Source organism: Acanthisitta chloris, unplaced genomic scaffold, assembly GCF_000695815.1.
Source record: "Acanthisitta chloris isolate BGI_N310 unplaced genomic scaffold, ASM69581v1 scaffold20540, whole genome shotgun sequence".
NCBI lineage: Eukaryota > Metazoa > Chordata > Aves > Passeriformes > Acanthisittidae > Acanthisitta > Acanthisitta chloris.
Window position 1 is genome coordinate 1 of NW_008652434.1, and position 20,068 is coordinate 20,068.

At 40.5% G+C, this 20,068-nt stretch overlaps 1 protein-coding gene across 1 annotated transcript in view; it reads left to right on the top strand.

Annotated features, from left to right (window-relative positions):
- Positions 1 to 2,110: 2,110 nt before the first annotated feature.
- The window catches only part of LOC103804727 (putative maltase-glucoamylase-like protein FLJ16351), a gene marked incomplete at both ends in the record, with an annotated part of 19,713 nt that continues 1,755 nt past the window's right edge, over positions 2,111 to 20,068 (top strand). Inside the window, 20 exons of the mRNA XM_009077349.1 lie at positions 2,111 to 2,317; positions 3,174 to 3,328; positions 4,600 to 4,768; positions 5,620 to 5,716; positions 6,131 to 6,243; positions 6,342 to 6,467; positions 7,385 to 7,513; positions 7,621 to 7,728; positions 7,826 to 7,888; positions 8,205 to 8,339; positions 9,190 to 9,274; positions 10,182 to 10,320; positions 14,245 to 14,378; positions 14,903 to 14,937; positions 15,029 to 15,145; positions 16,482 to 16,630; positions 17,175 to 17,259; positions 17,351 to 17,407; positions 18,370 to 18,494; positions 18,999 to 19,087. Of these exons, the coding sequence (XP_009075597.1) occupies positions 2,111 to 2,317; positions 3,174 to 3,328; positions 4,600 to 4,768; positions 5,620 to 5,716; positions 6,131 to 6,243; positions 6,342 to 6,467; positions 7,385 to 7,513; positions 7,621 to 7,728; positions 7,826 to 7,888; positions 8,205 to 8,339; positions 9,190 to 9,274; positions 10,182 to 10,320; positions 14,245 to 14,378; positions 14,903 to 14,937; positions 15,029 to 15,145; positions 16,482 to 16,630; positions 17,175 to 17,259; positions 17,351 to 17,407; positions 18,370 to 18,494; positions 18,999 to 19,087 (2,317 nt within the window). The remainder of the gene's footprint in view (positions 2,318 to 3,173; positions 3,329 to 4,599; positions 4,769 to 5,619; positions 5,717 to 6,130; positions 6,244 to 6,341; positions 6,468 to 7,384; positions 7,514 to 7,620; positions 7,729 to 7,825; positions 7,889 to 8,204; positions 8,340 to 9,189; positions 9,275 to 10,181; positions 10,321 to 14,244; positions 14,379 to 14,902; positions 14,938 to 15,028; positions 15,146 to 16,481; positions 16,631 to 17,174; positions 17,260 to 17,350; positions 17,408 to 18,369; positions 18,495 to 18,998; positions 19,088 to 20,068) is intronic.

The window sequence follows — 20,068 nt, forward strand, 5'->3', positions numbered from 1 at the left end:
TCCCAAGGGCAGGACCAGCACTGAACCCTAGTGACCCTCATGCCGTTGTCCTCAGCCCATGGGTCAAGTCTCTCCAAGTCTCTATAGAGCTTCCCTCCCCTCAGGCAGATCCACACTTTCACCCAACTCAGTGTCCCCTGCAAATTTCCTGATGATGCACTCAATCCCCACAGCCAAATCACTATCTTTAGCTTCTTAATTTTTCAGCTTTTATCTGTAAGAATATCAGTTGTGCGTGTTTGTAAAGGTGAGACTATATCCAACATTACAGGCCAGGGGGTTTAGTGAGTTGCCAAGTAACAAAATGTATTATCCTTGAGGACCAGCATCTCTGCTGACTGAAGAAAAGATGGATGTGATGTGACATTTAATAACTGTTGATTGTTGAATATTTATAGGTTGCTCAGATAACTGGACTTCAGATGAAACTGGGAAGATCTTACACAATGAAATGGGTCCTGAGCACGAGTATCAATGAAAGGTTTGATTGTTATCCTAGTCCTGAACCAACACAAGAAAAATGTGAACAACTTGGCTGTCATTGGGAAGTAAGTAATTATTTCTCTAAACTAACGAGACAGAAAGTATTCCAGAGTCAGAGCTTTTTCTTTGTGGTTGTTACAGTATAGAAAGTAGTCTGGCAGACTTGTCATGTTTAAATAAATTGGGGGCACATATATCAGCTGCCTGTGCTAGCAGATTTTATTTACCTCACTAGCTGGCAAGCATGTAAACTCTTCCAAAGTATATCAGAAATTGATGGAAAATGTGACATTTTTTTGAAAGTTAGAAAGAAATAATATTAGAGTTATGAAGAAGTAGTACAGTATATTCAGCTGCCTCTTCTGCTTCACTGGTGCCAAGGCCTGCAAGGCTCACCCCCTTTGCTCACCTTTACAGTCACTGAAGGGCATTTTATGTCAAACTGATTCTTCTGGATCTCAGTTTGAAAGGAAATCCTGGAATTCCATGGAAATTTTGATTCGTATGTGAACTTAATTATCTATATCCATGTCAAGGAGCTGTTTCCAAATCATAATCTCCAACATGCAATTCTTTAAACATAGTTTATTTACTGATGTCCCACTACTTTAGACATGTGAGAGCAATGTGCCCTGGCAGAGCTGAACCTCAGAGGGTCCCTCCAACTAGATTCATCCCGGCTCCTCTAATTTAAAATATACAGCTTGGACCTGTGCCTTAGGTATGAAGACCCAAATTCTCTGCTGGCTGCTCTGGAACCAGCAACAGCAGAAGTGGTTGAGGAACTGCCCTTGTTTTCTGCAGTAAGAACAGTTTTTGTAGTTTGATTCATTTAGAAATATGAGAAGGTGATAGGTAAGTAGAATGTAATTTTCAGTGGCTATTTTAAGGATAATTTGTGTGAATAAAGCCAACAGAAAGTTCTCACCTGATATTGCCAGAATATCTAATGAGGTTTGGGCACATCCCCTTGAAGGCAGCCAGAGACCAGAGAGCAATGAGATTAAAAGGGAGGGAGCTTTAGGAATTTCAACTGGCCAAGATTGAACCATGTTGTGGGATTGAGCTGAAGATAAAAGAGATAGGGAAATTAAATCCACCAAGGATTCAGTTTCCTGACTGAACTATTTGTACAGCCTTCACTTGATTGTCTGCAGAAGAGGTTGAGCGGAGACCTCAGAGCAACCTTCCAGGATCTGAAAGGGCTTCAGGGAAGCTGCAGAGGGACTCTTGGTTAGGAACTGTAGTGACAGGACAAGGAGTAATGGGGAGAAATTGAAAGAGGGAAATTGATATTAGATATTAGGAAGATTTTTTCCTGTGAGGGTGGACAGAAACTGGCACAGGTTGCCCAGGGAGGCTATGTCTGCCCCAAACCTGGCAGTGTTCAAAGCCAGGTTGGCTAAAGCCTTGAGCAACCTGTGCTGGTGCTATTCTATGATTAGTTTATTGTATCTGATTTAATGTAAACATTATTCTGTATTATTTCTTTATTGTTCAATAGTTGCAGTAAGTTTTTCTCCAAATTCTACACGTGATATCTGATAAAAAATGAGATTCCATGCTAATAACTAATAAATAATCACTGCTGTCTCACTAACCTTTAACTTACTTCTGTTTGTATCAGGTATCACCAAATGTGGATGTTCCACCCTGCTATTACAACACTTCCAATCCTTATTTTATAGAGAGTATACAATACAGCTCCTCAGGTATAGTAGCCAACCTCAGCTTAGACAGTTCCAGGATCAGAGCTAATGATGAGTTCACTAAACCAATCAGTACTCTACGCTTGGAGGTGAAATATCATAAGAACAACATGTTGCAGTTTAAGGTAATTCCAGAATTTCTTGGAGTGTGTCATGTCCCATTGTTAAAAATAGGCTTATTTATGGAAATTAAGGGCATTTTAGAGTCAAATTTATATTACATAGACAGTAACATCCTTGTCTAAATATGCTTTTCCTGCTAAGCAATTATTTGTTATTGCTCTTAGCTTGTATCTTTTTTTGTCCTAGAATTTTGTACTTCGTTTGGCTATTAAATTATATGAATCAAAGATATAATGTCAGTGTGCATGTGTAAGGTCAACCAGAAAACTTAAAACACTTGATTAATGTGCAGATGAATTTATCTGTAAGTGGTAACATTACACTACAGTTTATTTTGCATCAATCATTCTACTTCTATTCTATGTTTTCCTGTTGTTTGCACACTGTTGTTTAACTGTGATTTACTGCCACGCATTTAATAATACCATAATAAGTGTGATGCCTTAAAATACTCAGACATGAAAACCTGAGTTCTCTCAGCATTCAAAATACAGAAAACTTGAAAAAGAACCTCTAATTGTTGAGTAAAAGATGAACCAAAAAGACATTTACCATATATAGAAAGTATCTACCTGTATTTCAAATATAATATATACTTTATATATGGTTTGAATTCTTATAGATAATTAAACAAGCCATTCCTGATCCCAAATAAATCCTTGAGGTTTGTTGGTTGGGATTTTTTCCCCCAAACAAAATACTATGTAAGAATTGGTTAAAGAATATATATTGAAAGACTGAAAGAAAATACTCATTTTGGCAAATGTTTTAAAGTGTATATGAGATTCAGATTTCTATCAATATAGGTAAGATTTCAAACAAGTCACTCATTGAAATACATTTATTTTGGCTTCATAGATCTATGATTATCAAAACCGACGATATGAGGTTCCAGTGCCACTAAATCTTCCCAGCTCTCCAACAACCACAAGTCAGGACCGAGAGTATGAAGTAACTCTTCAGCAAAAACCCTTTGGCATTGAAATTCGACGAAAAAGCACTGGAACAGTCATGTAAGCCACTGATGTTTTGTGTTCTTTTATTTCACTTTGGTTTTTAGCTCTTTTTAGCAAGTCATAGAATCATCAAGGTTGTAGGAGACCTCTAAGATCATCAAGTCCAACCAATAACCTGCCACTTTGCTGTAACTTCTAAACCCTAACCATATCCTCTGGTGCCTTTCAAGCTAAACCATTTTCCTGTGTACGTGTTGGAGTGAGGTACGCAGACAACTTCAATGGCTGTTTCTTATGTAGTTTCCATGTTTCTGGGAGGCACAACGGTTTTCTGTTTTTCAGTTCCTGAAATATTCCTTAGGTGACTACAGCACTGATCATTAAGGATTGATCATAGAATCATCAAGGTTGCAGGAAACCTCTAAGATCATCAAGTCTAACTATTAACATGTCACTCTGCTGTAAACCCTAAACCATATCCTCCAGCATCAGGTCCAGATGCCTCTTAAACACTTCCAGGGGTGGTGACTCCACAATTATTTGGTTCAGTTTTAGGGAATGGTTAAGAAAAAAACTAATAGGAGACAGTAGTGTCTCATCTAAATTGCAGGTAGAGTTTGGTAACATGACAGATGATAAGTCTGGCAGGAGCTTCATTTCTTTCCTTGATTAAGTCAGAGCTAGAAAACAGAGAACAATGATATTAGCAGTTGTGTGTTATGTTTTTTATTAAAAAAACCAATCTCATTTCATTTTTTAAAGTTCTCAAAACTTAATTGCAAGCTGAGTTCCTTTTTGCCAACCAGAATAATAATTCCACCTGCAATTCAACCTCCTGGAACAATATAATGCTTTGGCAGAGCCCCATCAGATTGCAGTTTGGTTTCCAACTGTAAAGATGCTGATTTACAACAAATGAGACCTGTGAATGCAATTGCAGTGTAATCTGCACAAAAAAATTCAGTGAACTGTAAAAAGCACCTTATTTACTCTATTCCATGTGGCACCAAGGCTCAGTCTGGAAGGAAAATACAATCATACTGTCCTGAAATATATTTTCTCACTAAATTGCCAAAGATATGATGCAACTGGCCATGCACGATGCCTGTGAATAATATATATCTCTCTGAGAGACACAGAGGACTTGGTGTCTCTAAACTGTATATCAAATTCTTTGACACCCCCATTTCATGTGCTCTAAGTTTTTTTGATAACCTTAACAGTTTCATTCCACTTTTACTGAAGACTGAGATTTTCAGAGAAAGAAAGTAGCCTAAAAGTGTCTGTACTGAGGACACTACATTCTTGTTTTCCTCCTCCCATTTTAGCTGGGATTCATCCCTGCCCACCTTCACCTTCAGTGACATGTTCATTCAGATTTCTACCCGTTTGGCATCCCAGTATGTCTATGGCTTTGGAGAAACTGAGCATACCATGTTTCGGCGAAACATGAGTTGGCACACCTGGGGAATGTTCACAAGGGACCAACCTCCTACTGTAAGTAGAAGAAAATATGACTTTTAGACCAATGAGTCTAATGTGTGGATGTGTTCAACAGGACTTTAAACTCCATTGGCTCTCTGCTGGTGCTGGACAAACTATTGGTTTGATCATATTTATTATGGCTTAGAATTTGAGTGACGTCTCAATACCAATGGTCTTCTGTAAACCTAATTGTGACCTGCGAGAACAATGTGCAGAGCTCAGGTCTTGAGGCAGATGTTGGAAGATTAGAAATGGCTTAGAAATAACTACACATTCCTCCTTATTTTTGCTCTTCTCAGCTCATTATTCTGAAAGCAGAGCATGAGTTAGGATGACTCCCAGTGGTTTGGGATTTAATCAGTACTCATAGGGGTAAATCAGAAATCTTATGTCTGTGTGGATACTTACATTATTTCCTACAAGATAACATTTGCAATTTGCAGAGAATGACCAATGGAATAGTGGTGGTTAGTTAGAGATCTAATTTCCAGTTCAGGTTTGAATGTTCTATTGAGTAAATGAAAGATAACAGGATGTCTGAGCATCTCCTGAGCACATAGACACCTGGGCCTGTTTGTGAAGAGGGGAAGGATTTGTCCTGAGGAAACACTAGTAAGCTTTAAGGGCAGGAATACTTTTGCTTTCCTTCCTGCCAGAGCATTCTGAACAAGGCTGACTCAAATTGTGAAGCTGAAAGTGATCTGCAGGTTTGTTTTGTAGTTATGTAGGGTTTAGATATATAACTTTGGAGTTTATTTGTTGTATGTTTGGCAGTTATGCCACATATTTTATTATATTTATTACTAAATGTAAATAAGGGAATGTTTGTGGTGTTTTTCCAGTAAATTGTGTTTTACTTGCAGTACAAGTTGAATTCCTATGGCTTTCACCCGTTTTACATGGCTCTTGAAGAAGATAGCAATGCCCACGGAGTTCTCTTGCTTAACAGCAATGCAATGGGTAAGAAAACCTTCACTGTATTTCATAGAATCATGGAATGGTTTGGGCTGGAAAGGACCTTAAAGATCATCTCATTTCATTCCTTGCCATGGGCAGGGACATCTTCCACTAGCCCATGCTGCTCCAAGCCCTGTCCAACCTGGGCTGGAACACTCCCAGGGATGGAGCAGCCACAGCTTCTCTGGGCAACCTGTGTCAGTGCCTCAGCACCCTCACAGGAAACAATTTTTTTCCAATATCTAATCTAATCCTGCCTTCTGTCAGTGGGAAGCCATTCCACTTTGTCCTGACACTTCAGGTCCTTGTAAATAGACTTTCTCCATCTTCCTCAATGTGTTTCATTTTAATGGTCAGTGCTTTGTAGTAGTGACAAATCCAGACATCCATTTCTCATTTCACTTCCTCCTTTTCCAGATGTGACATTCCAGCCAACCCCTGCCCTGACCTACCGCACCATTGGAGGAATTCTTGACTTCTACATGGTTTTGGGCCCAACACCAGAACTTGTTGTTCAGGAATACACCGAAGTAGGATCCTTACTCTATTGCAAACTAATGCTGGGGTTTGATTGGTTGATTTGTTTTCTCTTCACCTACTTACCACAAATATTCTTCCTCATTTTTAGCTGATTGGACGACCAGTGATGCCACCCTACTGGTCCTTGGGATTCCAGTTGTGCCGCTATGGGTACAGGAATGACTCAGAGATCGCCCAGGTGGTGGAGGAAATGAAGGCAACTGGAATTCCTTATGTAAGTTGTGAGCAATTCATATTTGATCTCATGCCTGAACTTTTGACTTCATAGTATTAGAGTGGTCAGGCACTGGAAAAGGTTGCCCAGGGAGGTGGTGCAGTCACCATCCCTCGAAGTGTCTAAGAGGCATATGGTCTGGCACTGGAGAATGTGGCTTAGGGGTTACAGCAGTGACAGGTTAATGGTTGAACTTGATCTTAGAGGTCTCCTCCAACCTTGATGATTCTATGATCATTTAAGCACAAAATCGGAAACCAACTAAAAAGCAACCACCATGGTAGAGCAGAGGAGATTTTATGCCACAGCTCTGAGCTGTATTAAATGTAGATCTTAGGCTGCTTTATTTTCATTATCATTCACACCAAAGCAGCATGAAGGAGGAGTGATCAATCAGAAAAACAAGCAGGGGAAAAAAAAAGGAAGCAGCACCATTTCAATGTCCTAATGCTCTGTGTCAAGCCCGCTGTGATTTAGCACAGGTTGCTGTTGGGAAAGTTGGAATAGCATATAGGTGTGCCAAAATTATATCATAAATTGAATGTGACTTCATTTTAAATGGAATTAACATCACTATTTCATTACAGAACAACTGTTTCCGCTGTTTGCTTATAGATATGGTAACTTAGGTGCAGTTTCTGTGTACATACATATATGTACCAATTCAGGAGTTATTTTCTGTCATGTAGCAATTTCTATTCTGAGAGTAAATGCAGCAGTGGAAGGTTGTGGTTTTTTTAATTGGACTTGCTGATAGGTTGTGTAATATTCATTTAAGAGCTTTAGCCTAAAGGTACAACTGCTTCCAGTTTTACAGATCAAGTGTTCATAGTTTACTTATTTTGGCAGATTTTCAATATTTGGCAAAGAAAGAGAGAAAATTTTAAATTAATTGGGGGGGATTTTTTGATCTGCAGGATGTCCAATATTCAGATATTGACTACATGGAAAGACAACTGGACTTCACCCTTGGCTCTCGCTTTGCTGGTTTACCAACTCTGATCAACAAAATCAAACAGGAAGGCATGAGATTCATCATTATCCTGGTCGGTTTGGAATACTGCCTTTAAATTGCAATATAGTACTGTAGAATGCAGAATATATTCAACAGCATTTGGAAACTTGGGGTTTGAGCATGTGTTTTTAATTGTAGGATCCAGCCATTTCTGGCAATGAAACTGAATATTCTGCCTTCTCAAGAGGTGTGAGGGATGATGTCTTCATAAAATGGCCTGATTCCAATGAAATTATGTATTCCAAGGTACTGTTCAGGGAAGAGTGGGTATATCTCTCTGTTGTTGATGGTCAGTTTATATTCAGTGTGGTTTGATCATTTGAAATATCCTTTGGGCCATTAGGTCTGGTCATTTCTACCCAATGTCGAAGTCAATGAGTCATTGCCTGAGCAAACACAAATACAGGTAAATGTTGATATGGTTTGGTTCTTGACTTAAATATAGACATTAATTACTGAAGATATCAGCAAACTAGCTGATAAATCTCATGGGAGGGATAAGCTGTAGAAACCTAAGGCCGTTATGCTAATAAGTTGCAAAAAAGAAGGTCATTTATGGGCCTTCCTAATAGCCAAAAAATCAGTGAACAATTAGTGATTATTTTTGCCCTTCCTTTTTTTTTGATATTATTATGGATTCATTTTTTTTTTAAAATTTCAACATTTTAGCAGTGGGATGCTTTCAATTCTGTATCTATCTTGTTCTCCTACTATTTTTCCAGCTCTATGGAGCACATGCTGCTTTCCCAGACTTCCTCCGCAATTCCACAAGGGAGTGGTGGAAGAGAGAAATCAAGGAGTACTATGACAATCCCACCAACCCTGAAAAAAGTGTCAAGTTTGATGGCCTGTGGATTGTAAGTGCAAAAATGAGTTCAATTTCTGGATGGGTTTTCTCTGTGGAGAAGGCCACAATTCCCAGGATCTGCAATGCTGTTGCAGCTCAGAGAGTATCTGGAGTAAAATTCTCATTAAGTAAAGGCTGGACTTGATAATTTTGGAGGTCTTTTCCAACCTTAATGATTCTATGATGAGTAAAATTAAAAAGTGGGCTGGAGGGAAAGCAAGCAGAGCACCAGGCAGAACCTGAGCCCCAGCCTAAGGCACTGCTTTGGCTCTATGCTGTACATTTTCACTGCCTCAGGGTATCATGATATCTCCAACTCGAGAGGGACATGGTTTGCACAAAGAGCCCTGACTCACGATTCTTCCCCTGAAACACTTTGTGGCTCCCTGTCTTTGCACCACATCACATATAAACAAGTCAAGGAAACATAGAATCATGGAATCACAGAATGGTTTCTGTTGGAAGAGAACTTGAAGATCATCTTATTTAACCTATCTGCCATGGGCAGGGACACCTTCTGCTAGCCCAGGTTGCTCCAAGCCCCATCCAACCTGGCCTGGAACACTCCCAGGGATGGAGCAGCCACAGCTTCTCTGGGAAACCTGTGCCAGTGCCTCACCACCCTCACAGGGAACAATTCCTTCCTAATCTCTAATCTAAACCTCCCCTAGTTCATTTTAATGCCATTCCCCCTTGCCCTTGTGAAAAGTCTCTGTCCATCCCCCTTTATGGACATCAGCCTGAGACTGCAGCTCTTGGACTCCAGAGGAATTATTCAATGCTCTTTAATTGTCATTCACAATTTCAGGTGTTTTCTAGGCTTGAAACAAATGCAATTGGCTTTTGCTCTATGTTTTTAGGACATGAATGAACCAGCAGCTTTTATGAACGGAGCCATGGGTGGCTGTAAAAATGACCTCCTAAACAATCCACCCTATATGCCTCGTAAGTCTGATCCCTCCTTAAAAGTTTTAGGTCATCTGGTTACTATGTAAGTTCTTATCTGGTATATGGGGTGTAAAGCCTGAATAAAGATGGGTATATAAACCCACAGTTTCTCACTGGAAATGTTCCCTTATTTCTGAGATCATGGGCACACTCCAAGCTCAGCTATTTCCTTGGGAGCACGAGCTGTGTGGCACTTGTTAAAGTTATTTCCAGCTACTTGCCTGCATATGGATTTTGATACCTATTTAATATCTAAGTGCTTTGCTTGAGGCATGGCAGAGAATGCAGCTCTCTGGTTTGCAGTTTTCTCAGATGAATAATGCAATTAATTAAAAATGTAGGAAATATCCTTGTGTCTCCTCTCATTACCATTTATCTGTGCAGTCAAATGCTTGAAATGCTTTGCTTTCTTAGCTTGGCTTTGCTCAAGTACTGGTGTAAAGTAGTACTAATTAGGAGTCATTTATTAATGGTTTATTAGCATACTCTTGTTGCTTACTGTTGTATTCAGGTTTGATGAATAGTTTTCAGGAATTTTCAGGAAGTTATTATTGAGAGACAAACCATTTCCCCAGCCACACCCATTTTTCAGTTTATATGGATGATATGAGAGTGAAATGATTTACAATATATTCTGAATTGATATGCTGTTTACTCTTTGAGCTTTTTTACCAAGAGTATCTGTAACTGAATTATGAAAACATTTACAGACCCAAATGCCTACGTAGGAATTTTAGAATTATTCCATTTTGGAAATGCTGTTTTTATCATGATAAATAAATCAATATATGCCTAGAAGAGACTGAATGCCTAACAGATTAGGAAAATGAAGAAAAAAGCAACTCAGATCATTATTGTATGTTTATTATTTATAAATAATGCATATTTTTTCCCTTTACCCAAGATTTGGGATACAGGTCAGAGGGATTAACTTTCAAAACTCCATGCATGGAAGGTCAACAATATCTTCCTGATGGTACTCCAGTCAGACACTTTGATGTCCACAGTCTTTATGGATGGTCACAGGCAAAACCTACTTTAGAGTAAGTGAAGTTTGCAGATTTCATGTTATCTCCAAAATACATTACAAATGTATATTCCATGTCAACATTCCTATGGCCAAAACTTGTATCAGAAAGATGCCTGAGAAATCTTTCTTTTCTCTCAAATATCTTTGGCTCTTCAATCCTGCTGGAAGTGGAGTTGGAAGTTCAAAGGGCTGAGCAGCAGTTGGTGTGATTTCAGTCTCATCACTGCTCAGCACAGGGATCTCACCTGTGGTGCAGGCAGGGAGCTGTGACCTGAGCTGCAGGAGAGAGGGAGGTGGGTCTGTGCAGGTCTGAGCTGGAGCTGTGCTTCCACACTTGCACTGCAACAAATCCCTTCTGCACGTGTAGCTAGAGAGAAGGTACAAACCTCACCTGCTCATAGAGTTGCTGCTGCATGCCCAAGTCTATCAGGAAAAGCAGGTAAAGGCTTTATTTTGAGTTTAGCAGCTTTAAAATTGCTGACTCTGAACAGACACAATTTACAAGGTGCAATTTAAGGACAGTTCACCCAAGTCTGGTACTAAACAAACTACTCACCTAGCTGGGGTGGACTACTTGCTATACCCATTCTGAGGGCTTCATCCATATCAATGTTGTGTTGTGCAAGCCGAATTTCTGAGCTGCCTTATGAAATAAGGTCAGCTACTTTAATTTGGGTTTAATTATCATCCAGTGTTTTCTTGTCCCAACACATTCCCAGACAACATGTTGACTTTCCAGCAGAGGTATCTGTTATGAGACAGGCACTGAGGCCAACCCAGAGTGATTGCAAACGAGAGCAGACGGTCCAGGAACGCTGCTCACTCGGGTGTTCATTCACAAGGCACAGCAGAGAACAGGTTTTTGATCAGCTGTTGGGAAGAGTAATTACTCAATGAGAGTCTCACATAATTACTGTCATTAAAATATAACATACTTATTGTTTCTAGGATTTGCTGGGACTGCCTGGTTTATTCCTAGGGTTGATACTGGTTTTCCCTTACACTTTACATCCAGCAAGGGAAAATGGAGATAGTTTTTCTATAATGTTAATTTAAGGAGGGCTCAATGTTCTCTTTTTAAAACAAACCAAGGTCTAGTGAAAAGGGGGAATGGTGACTTTTAAAATGCAAAGTGTGTGCAGAAAGCTTTACTTTTAAGCATTTCTTTTTCCAGTTCCAAGGCAAACATCATTATCTGTAGCTGTGAATAGTCCCCCAGTCTGCTCTAGATAACGTCTGATCTGATGATAATGGATCTGAGCTGTTTCATTTACAATTCAACGAGTAAGCAAGGAGCAGTTTTTCTCTCCAGGTCTTAACGACCTTAAAGCCCTTGGTAACTTTGATATTACCATAAAGAAAGAGACTCTCAAGGCTGCTTGAATCTGTGACTGAGTGTCTGCTCTATCTGGCAGTGTGTCAGTGCAGCGCTGCCAGTCAAGGCAGGAGCGAAATGCTGACAGGGCAGGAAGGAATGTCTGATATTTCTGCTGTCAGCTGAGTCACATGTGATTTGGGCATTGCAAGATGTGGTGGGCTGAGCCCTGGCTGGACTCCAGGTGCCCACCAAGCCATTCCATTACTCACGGGTCGAGATAAGGATAGGGAGAGAGATCACTCACCCATTACTGTCTCAGGCAAAACAACTCAATTGTGGTAATTAGTTTAATTTCTAACCAAGCAAATCAGAGAAGAAAATGACATTTAGAACAAAATCTTAATTCCCCCCAGTCCTCACTTCTTCCCACGTGCAATTCATTCCCTATTTTCTCTATCTGCTGCGTACCAGAGGTGGAGTGGGACAGGGAACAGGGATTGCAGGCAGTTCATCACACATTGTCTCTGCTGCTCTTTCCTCCTTAGTGGGAGAACTCCTCCCTCTCTTCCCCTGCTCCAGCATGGGTTCCTCTGTCCATGGGTTCCTGCCAGGAACCTGTTCCAGTGCAGCATCCCATAGGGTCACAACCTCCTTTGGGCATCCTCCGAGTCTGGCCTGGAGTTCTCCATGAGCTGCGGGTGGATCTTGCTCCCTCCATGGGCTGCAGGGCACAGCTGCCTCACCATGGTCTTCACCACAGGCTGAAGAGGAATCTCAGCTCTGGCACCTGAAGCATCACTTCCTCCTTCTGCACTGACCTTGGGGTCTGCAGGGCTGTTGCTCCCACATACTCTCACTTGTATCTCCAGCTCCAGTTGCTGTTGAGAACAACTTTTCCCTCTTCTTATATGTATTATCCCAGAGGTGTTATCACCGTTGCTGATGGGCTTGGCCAGGTGTGGGTCTGTGTTGGATCCAGTTGGCATTGGCTCTATCAGATATGGGAAAGCTTCAGGAAGTTTCTCACTGAAGCCACCCCTGTAGCCCCCCTGCTACCAAAGCCTTGCTGTGCAAACTCAATGCAGTAGACAATGATTTGATAGTAAGATGAATATTACCATAATTTCTATGTTTTAAGTCTGAACTGAAATATTTCTTTCTCTTTTGAGATGCTCCCTAACAAAACTCACTTCCATAAATTTCACAGCTTATAAGGATATTCTCACACTTGAAATTTATAGAATATATATATATTTGAGTCCCAAATTTACTCCTTGGTAGTAACTGAAGGAGTATTGGTGAAACTGAAGAAATGCCATCATAATAATTTATTTTAATACTAAATCAGCCAAACAGGAAGATTATTTGCACACAAAACTCACAAAACCTGAGAAGTGAGCATCAGTTTATTATGTAACTTTTTGTCATCTTGGCTCTCCCTCTATCAGACAGAGAACTTCTGAATATTTCCTTGATGCTCTTCTTTTGTGGTGAGGTTTTTTGCATAGCCAAAACCTTTACTAGTGAATACAGGAATTGTTTGGAGGCAAATTCAGGCTTTGTGAAATGAATAATTGCTTTTCATGGATAGTTTTGGCTCTGTCCTGGGGCAGAGAGCTCCAGGACTGAGCCTTAAGTCAGCAGAACACTCAGGTTGTGCTCTTCCCTGAGCAGTTCCGCGTGTGACATACACTGAGTTTCCTTCTGAAATTTTAGCTGCCGTTTCCAAAATATAATCAATATTAGGAAACCACCAGAGGCTGGAAATGTTGGATAGTGCATTACAAAGAAATAAAAGATACTAGAAAACTTACTGTTTGTCTTGGAAGGAATAATTGCAGCACATTAGTCTAGTTTAATTGCTGCGGTAATTTAAGTGACTTGTGTATTTTTGCGGTAATTATAGTGTCACTAGAGCTGCAAACCCTATAGAAAAATAAGTAAATAGTGCATTATTGAAGCAGCTGTTGAGGTAATTATGGTGGAGCTTGCATTGGAGAGCAGTGGGGTTTAATCAGGGCAGCTTTCTGACTAGGATGGTTTAGCAGGAAATGTTTGCTTCTAGACCAATGAATGTTGGGCATTTCCTATTGAGATAATGTCACTTGGTGTTTCTGAAGTGACTACAAATCCCTGACTCATTTTTTGCTGTTCCAATCCCTTGTCATCACCTAGACTTATACTGAGAGGTCCAGTATTTTCACTCTTATGATCCTTTTGGTATGTTTTTTGCTGTATTATTTTGAACTGTTACTGCAAGTTTTCAGGTGCTTTAAGAAAGGAGCAATGTGCCCTTGGGCACATTGTGGAGCCCTTGGAAAATGCAAGTTGGGCTACATTTGTATTTCCCCATATAGTAATTAGCATGAGCTAGGAAATTGTATATTAACCCTCCTTTTTGCCAGTTCTCTTGGAAGCTACAGATTGGCCAACACTGCTGAGATGATGTGTGAATCATAGTGAATTGCCATGCAAAGCACATCTGGATTGGATGCATACACTGCAGCCCTTCACTAGGATAACATAAACCCAGAGGTTTCTTTTCAGAGGCTCTTATGTAATGAATTCCCATGTAATATTTCTCCTGTAACTTGTTTCTTTGTCTCTTTTCCATGTCAGTGGTCTGCAGGCTGCCACCAAGGAGCGTGGGATTGTCATCGCTCGTTCCACATATCCCAGTAGCGGAAAATGGGCAGGACACTGGCTGGGGGATAACACAGCCGCATGGGATCAGCTAACCAAGTCTGTTATTGGTATGTGGGAGGAGAAGGATCTGTATTCTTGGGATCATAGACTCATAGAATGATTGGGGTTGGGAAGGACCTCAGAGATCATCTACCCCTCTGCCATGGGCAGGGACACCTTCCACTTGACCAAGTTGCTCCAAGCTCCATCCAACCTGACCTTGCTTCTCATTCACATTCTTTCTTTTAGTATTCATGTGATTTTAGCTGAAAAGCACTTTAATATAGGACTAAGAATTTGTGGTCAATTCCTTTTTTACCTCTACTTCTTTCCTTCGACACCATGTGCTGGGAGCTCTTTTATTCCCTTGGAACCAGCCATCTTCATGCCCTGTGTCCTGCCACTCATTATTTTGCTTGCTCTTGACCAAACACCTCTCATCTCTTTCTATAGCAGACAGAAATTGCTGGGGTTGTATTTGGATTTTTCTCTTCTCATTCAGCATTACAATATATATTATCTATGTAACCATTAGCACACCAAAGGGGGCAGAAAAGCCAGTCAGTAATGGTAATTTATTTTTTCTTTTCAGGCATGATGGAGTTCAGTCTCTTTGGAATATCTTATGTAAGCTAACTAGTTACTAACTTATATTTAATTACCTTGATGCTGTACATGATATTATAGTAATCCAATTGTATCATTCTCAAAATTTCAGACAGGAGCTGATATCTGTGGCTTCTTCAAAGACTCAGAATATGAGCTGTGTATTCGCTGGATGCAGCTGGGAGCATTTTACCCGTATTCAAGGAATCACAATGAGAAAGGAACAAAAGTGAGTTGGAATTTCTTAATGGTTGTTACCAGCTGGACCTTTACAACACACATGCAAAGAGCAGCTAGCATAACTCACAAGTTTTTCTTGCTCAAAAAACCAAAGTATATTCCAAATGGACAAGAAAAGAACATGTTTGGCTCTTTATCAAATGAAAAATTGCCATTATTTACATGCCTGCTTTGCTGTAAACTTCCCTCTCACCTGGGAGGTTTTATACTCACAGAGGGGCTGCTCTGGGATTTGGACCACTTGAAGGAAGCAGGTTTCAAGTTTGCTTTGACTGAATCAAACTCCTACATATGTTCCCCTCTGTGCCACTTTGATTTGAACATGTTACATCCAGACTAAAATTGAGCACTTTTATGGCAAACACATTTCAAGGAGCAAAACTGACCTTGGTGCTCTCAGCCCTAATTGCTCATAATTATACAACAAATGAGAAAATGGAGCAGTGGCATAAGATGCTGGAGTCAGACTCAGAAATGTCTGTGTTTTGCACATTTGCCACCATCAGATATTTCATAATTATACAACAAATGAGAAAATGGAGCAGTGGCATAAGATGCTGGAGTCAGACTCAGAAATGTCTGTGTTTTGCACATTTGCCACCATCAGATATTGTATTTCTGTTAAGATAAGAGTGAAATAATTGCCTAAATGTAGGTCTGTGCTGGCTAAGGACTAGAGTGGAGAAAGCTGTAAAACAAGATAACTGGGGAAGGAAAAAAAGTGGAAACAGCACTCCTATTGCAGTGAAAGCTTCAGGTCTAGCAGAGTAGAGCTATTTATATGGGATCTATCTAATGGATTAAAGTCTCCTTTTCGGACCCCGTGTGCTTTATCTCGCTGCGACACATCTTTCCATAGGCCTTTGAAAGCCTTAAAAATGCAGATTCAGGGTTATGATGTTGCTTCCAGTCTTACCCAATTTGCCAAAGTATTGTTCAATCCATTTAATAAAGATTGGAAGTGCTCCCTGACATCAGTCATTAGTGCTTGGGTCTCTTCTTGCAAGTCCAGCGTGCTGCCCTGTGGAAAGGGGGCTGAGAAATGATGTACACTTGGTTGTCTCATGCCTTTGAGACACTGCATTAAACATTTTTTACAGCTTTCTCCATAGGGTTTTTCTCAGCTTCCCTCTTTTTAGTTTCCCTCTTAGGGCTAACCCATGATACCTCCTTTTTTTAGTGTCACTTGCTTCATGAATTGAAGAGTAAATAAATGAAGATACTCTAGTTGGGAGGAGGAAAGTCCTTGGCTTTGTCTTGCAATGCTGCCTTTTTTAGCTTTAGAAACAATTCAGCTTCCCTAACAATAGCCTCTTCTCTTTCAGAGGCAAGATCCTGCTGCCTGGAATGCAACATTTGTGGAGATTACCAAGAAAGCAATGAATATAAGATACACCTTGTTACCTTATTTCTACACGTTGATGTATGATGCCCATGCCCATGGCAGCACTGTGATCCGTCCTGTACTCCATGAGTAAGTGCAATTCCTTTGCTTTCCTTACCAGGAATTCCCATTACAACTTCCATAGTTACAACCCTCCTAACCATAGAGTTTTCTCTTTGTTATAGCACTTTTTCCTTCAATAAAAAACCCCCAAGTCTTGGCTGGGGAACGCTGGGTTGTTGGCATGTAGTGACTTGCTTTTTCCAAAGCAACCGTCTAAGGAAATCGTGGCCCAAGATAGAAAGTGATTCCCAGTCTGTCTAAGATCATATTATTGCAAATACCAGCCAAGCACAACAGACCTTTGGATTTTTGTGGTCTAAATATACTGAAATGAAAAAGAAAAAAAAATGGAAATAAAGAAAGCTAAGTACTAACTTGCATTTCTCTAATGAGTTTCACATTAGGATCTTTATGCATTCCTGGCAACCATTAATTGCTCTATGAATTACTAATAGTAGAATAAAGATGAGGAAATAGTAGATAGTAGGAAAAGTAGGTTCAATTACTGACAAAAATGTCTTAAAGAAGACAACTTTGAAAAAGTTCTGTTCTCAATGTCTAATCATGACAGGTTTGTGGAAGACAATAAGACCTGGGAAATATATGAGCAGTTTCTCTGGGGACCTGCACTGCTCATCAGCCCTGTGATGACACAGGTAGGTTTTGGAACAGTTATGACAAATATTCAAGTCACTTTAGCTTCACTTTTTGATTTGAAATGCCTAAACCTTGTTTGTTTAATTCCAGAATGCTGTAACAGTGAGGGCTTACTTCCCCAATGCTCGTTGGTATGATTACTACACAGTAAGTAATTTTTAACACTTATATTTTGTGTCTTCTTCACAGTGCTGAGACTGGGAAAGGTGGGAACTCTCTCTTGCTTAACTTGCATTTAAGTTCTTAGAAATGGAAAAATCTACTTAGCTGATAAAAAAAAAATCCTTGATTCCTGCATAGTAACATATACAGGAGATGAGAAGGTTGTATGGAGACCTCATAGCAACCTGCCAGGATCTGAAGGGGCTACAGGGAAGCCAGAGAGGGACTATTTGTTGGCAGATGCAGTTACATGACAAGGGGCAATGGGTACAAATTGAAAGAGGAAAATTTAGGGTAGATATTAGGAAAAAGTTGTTTCCTGTGAGGGTGGTGAGACACTGGCACAGGTTGCCCAGGGAGGCTGTGGCTGCCCCCACCCTGGCAGTGTTCAGAGGCAGGTTGGCTAAAACCTTGAGCAACCTGTTCTGGTGGGAGGTGTCCCTGCCCAGGGCAGAGGGTTGGGACTAGGTGATCTCTAAGGTCCATTCCAACCCCTAAAATTCTATGATTCTATGACAATAACATGACCAGAGTTAGGCTAAATGCAAAGATGAAGTAGTAATCCATTTAGTTTATAGTCCTGTTGACTATTTTAACCCTCAAATGATATACAGAATGGCTTTGTAAGGAATTCTGAAATGGAGAAGGACAAAACAGATTTAGCTTCATTGTCTTTCACAAAAAATAAGAAAATATTTGGACATAGGAAGTGCAGGAATCAAAACTCACTTCATTAATCACAGGTTTGCATTTCACCTGACTGACTCCATTGGTTCAGCTGCTGTCACCTACAGTCAAGCCAGTCTATAAAGAACCAAAATCCAGTTTCTCTTAAAAGTATTAGTAGTTACTCCTGCAGTTGCAACTCCTAATTGACCTGTCTAGAAAAACACTATCATTCCATTCTAAAACAACCTTGTAAAGCTTCATTATTCTTTCATCCATAGGAAGAATATGTTCGCTATAAGAAAGAATACAGGGATTTACCAGCTCCTTTGGATCATATCAACCTGCATATCCGAGGTGGTTACATCCTGCCTTGGCAAAGTCCTGCTAATACCACTTTTTACAGGTAAGATTAACTGAAAATTTGAAATGTAATTTTTCTTGTTGGTTTTCTCCTAACGGGCTCCTTTAAATGTGATAGCATGGGATTGGGAAGATGTTTATGGGAGGTCAAATGGGTGGTATACCAGATGATGGAGTCAGGCTGTTCTCAGTTGTGGAACCCAATAAAACAGGAGGTAACAGCAAAAACTGATGTCTAGAAGTTAAACCTGAATCCAAGGAAGAATGTCTTTCCTGTGCAGTCACTGAGCACTGAACAGATTGCCCAGAGAGGTTGTGGATTCTCCCTCACTGGAGATATTCCAGAACCACTTGGACACAATCCTGAGCCATGTGCTCTGGGCTGGCCCTGCTTGAGCAGGGAGGTGGGAGCAGATGACCCACTGTGGTCCCTTCTAACCTAACTGATTCTGCAATTCTATACATTACTTCTTTTAAAATGTTAACATTTGAGAAATATGTGATTAGCTTAGGAAACTGAGGGGAAACTGGGGTTTTTTTTCCACAGCCGAAAAAACCCGATGGGACTCACTGTGGCATTGGATGATGCTCAGTTTGCACAAGGACAGCTTTATTGGGATGATGGGGTTCGCATTGGTATGTATGGTGCTTCTTGCCTCTTAAACCTCTTTTTTTTGCTGTGAGGATGGTCAAACACTGCAACAGGTTGTCCAGAGAGACTGTGGAGCCTCTACCCTTGGATGTAGTCAAAGCCCAAATTAAAACAGACAGAACAAAACCCACTGGGGAGACTTGAAAAAAATTGCTATATACAACTTCCTCACAGAAGGAAGTGCAGAGGCAGCACTGACCTCTTCTCTCTGGCAACCAGTGGCAGGACCTGAGGGAATGGCCTGAAATTGTGTCAGGGCAGGATTTGGTTGGGTGTCAGGAGAAGGTTCTTCCCCCAGAGGGTGTTTGGGCACTGGAACAGCTCCCCAGGGCAGTGGTCACAGCCCCAAGGCTGACAGAGCTCCAGGAGTGTTTGGCCAATGCTCTCAGGCACTCGGTGGGATTGTTGGGGATGTCCTGTGCAGGGCCAAGAGCTGGACTTGATGATCCTCAAAAGGCCCCTTCCAACTGTGTGATTCTGTGAAATTGTGTAGCAGTGTGGGGGGTGTTTGAGAAGGAGCATTAGGAGCAGATGGAAATGATGGACTCCGGCCAAAGCAATCACATTTCTGGAGGACATATCTGAACATGCCTTCAGAGACAAAACTGAAATTAAACCTTCAGATCAGCATTATAGGAACATGTTTTTTCCTGATTTAAACCACAGAACACTAAGATTTATAGAATTAATATGTTGTATAAATGAAATTGTGCCTTGGATCTAAGGAAATACAAACAACAAAGATTTGTCCTCAAACCTATGGGAAACATAACCACAGATTATGTGAGAGCTTTAACTAATTTCCTCAGCATTACTAAATTTAAATCATCTTCAGATAAGAGATACTTAAATGTCATTTATCCTTTCCATCCAGAGTGCATTACCCTCGTAATAACAATCAGCTCTCAGCTGAGATTACCACAAAGAATGCAGAAAACAGGACTGTTTTGCATAATGATGTGTAG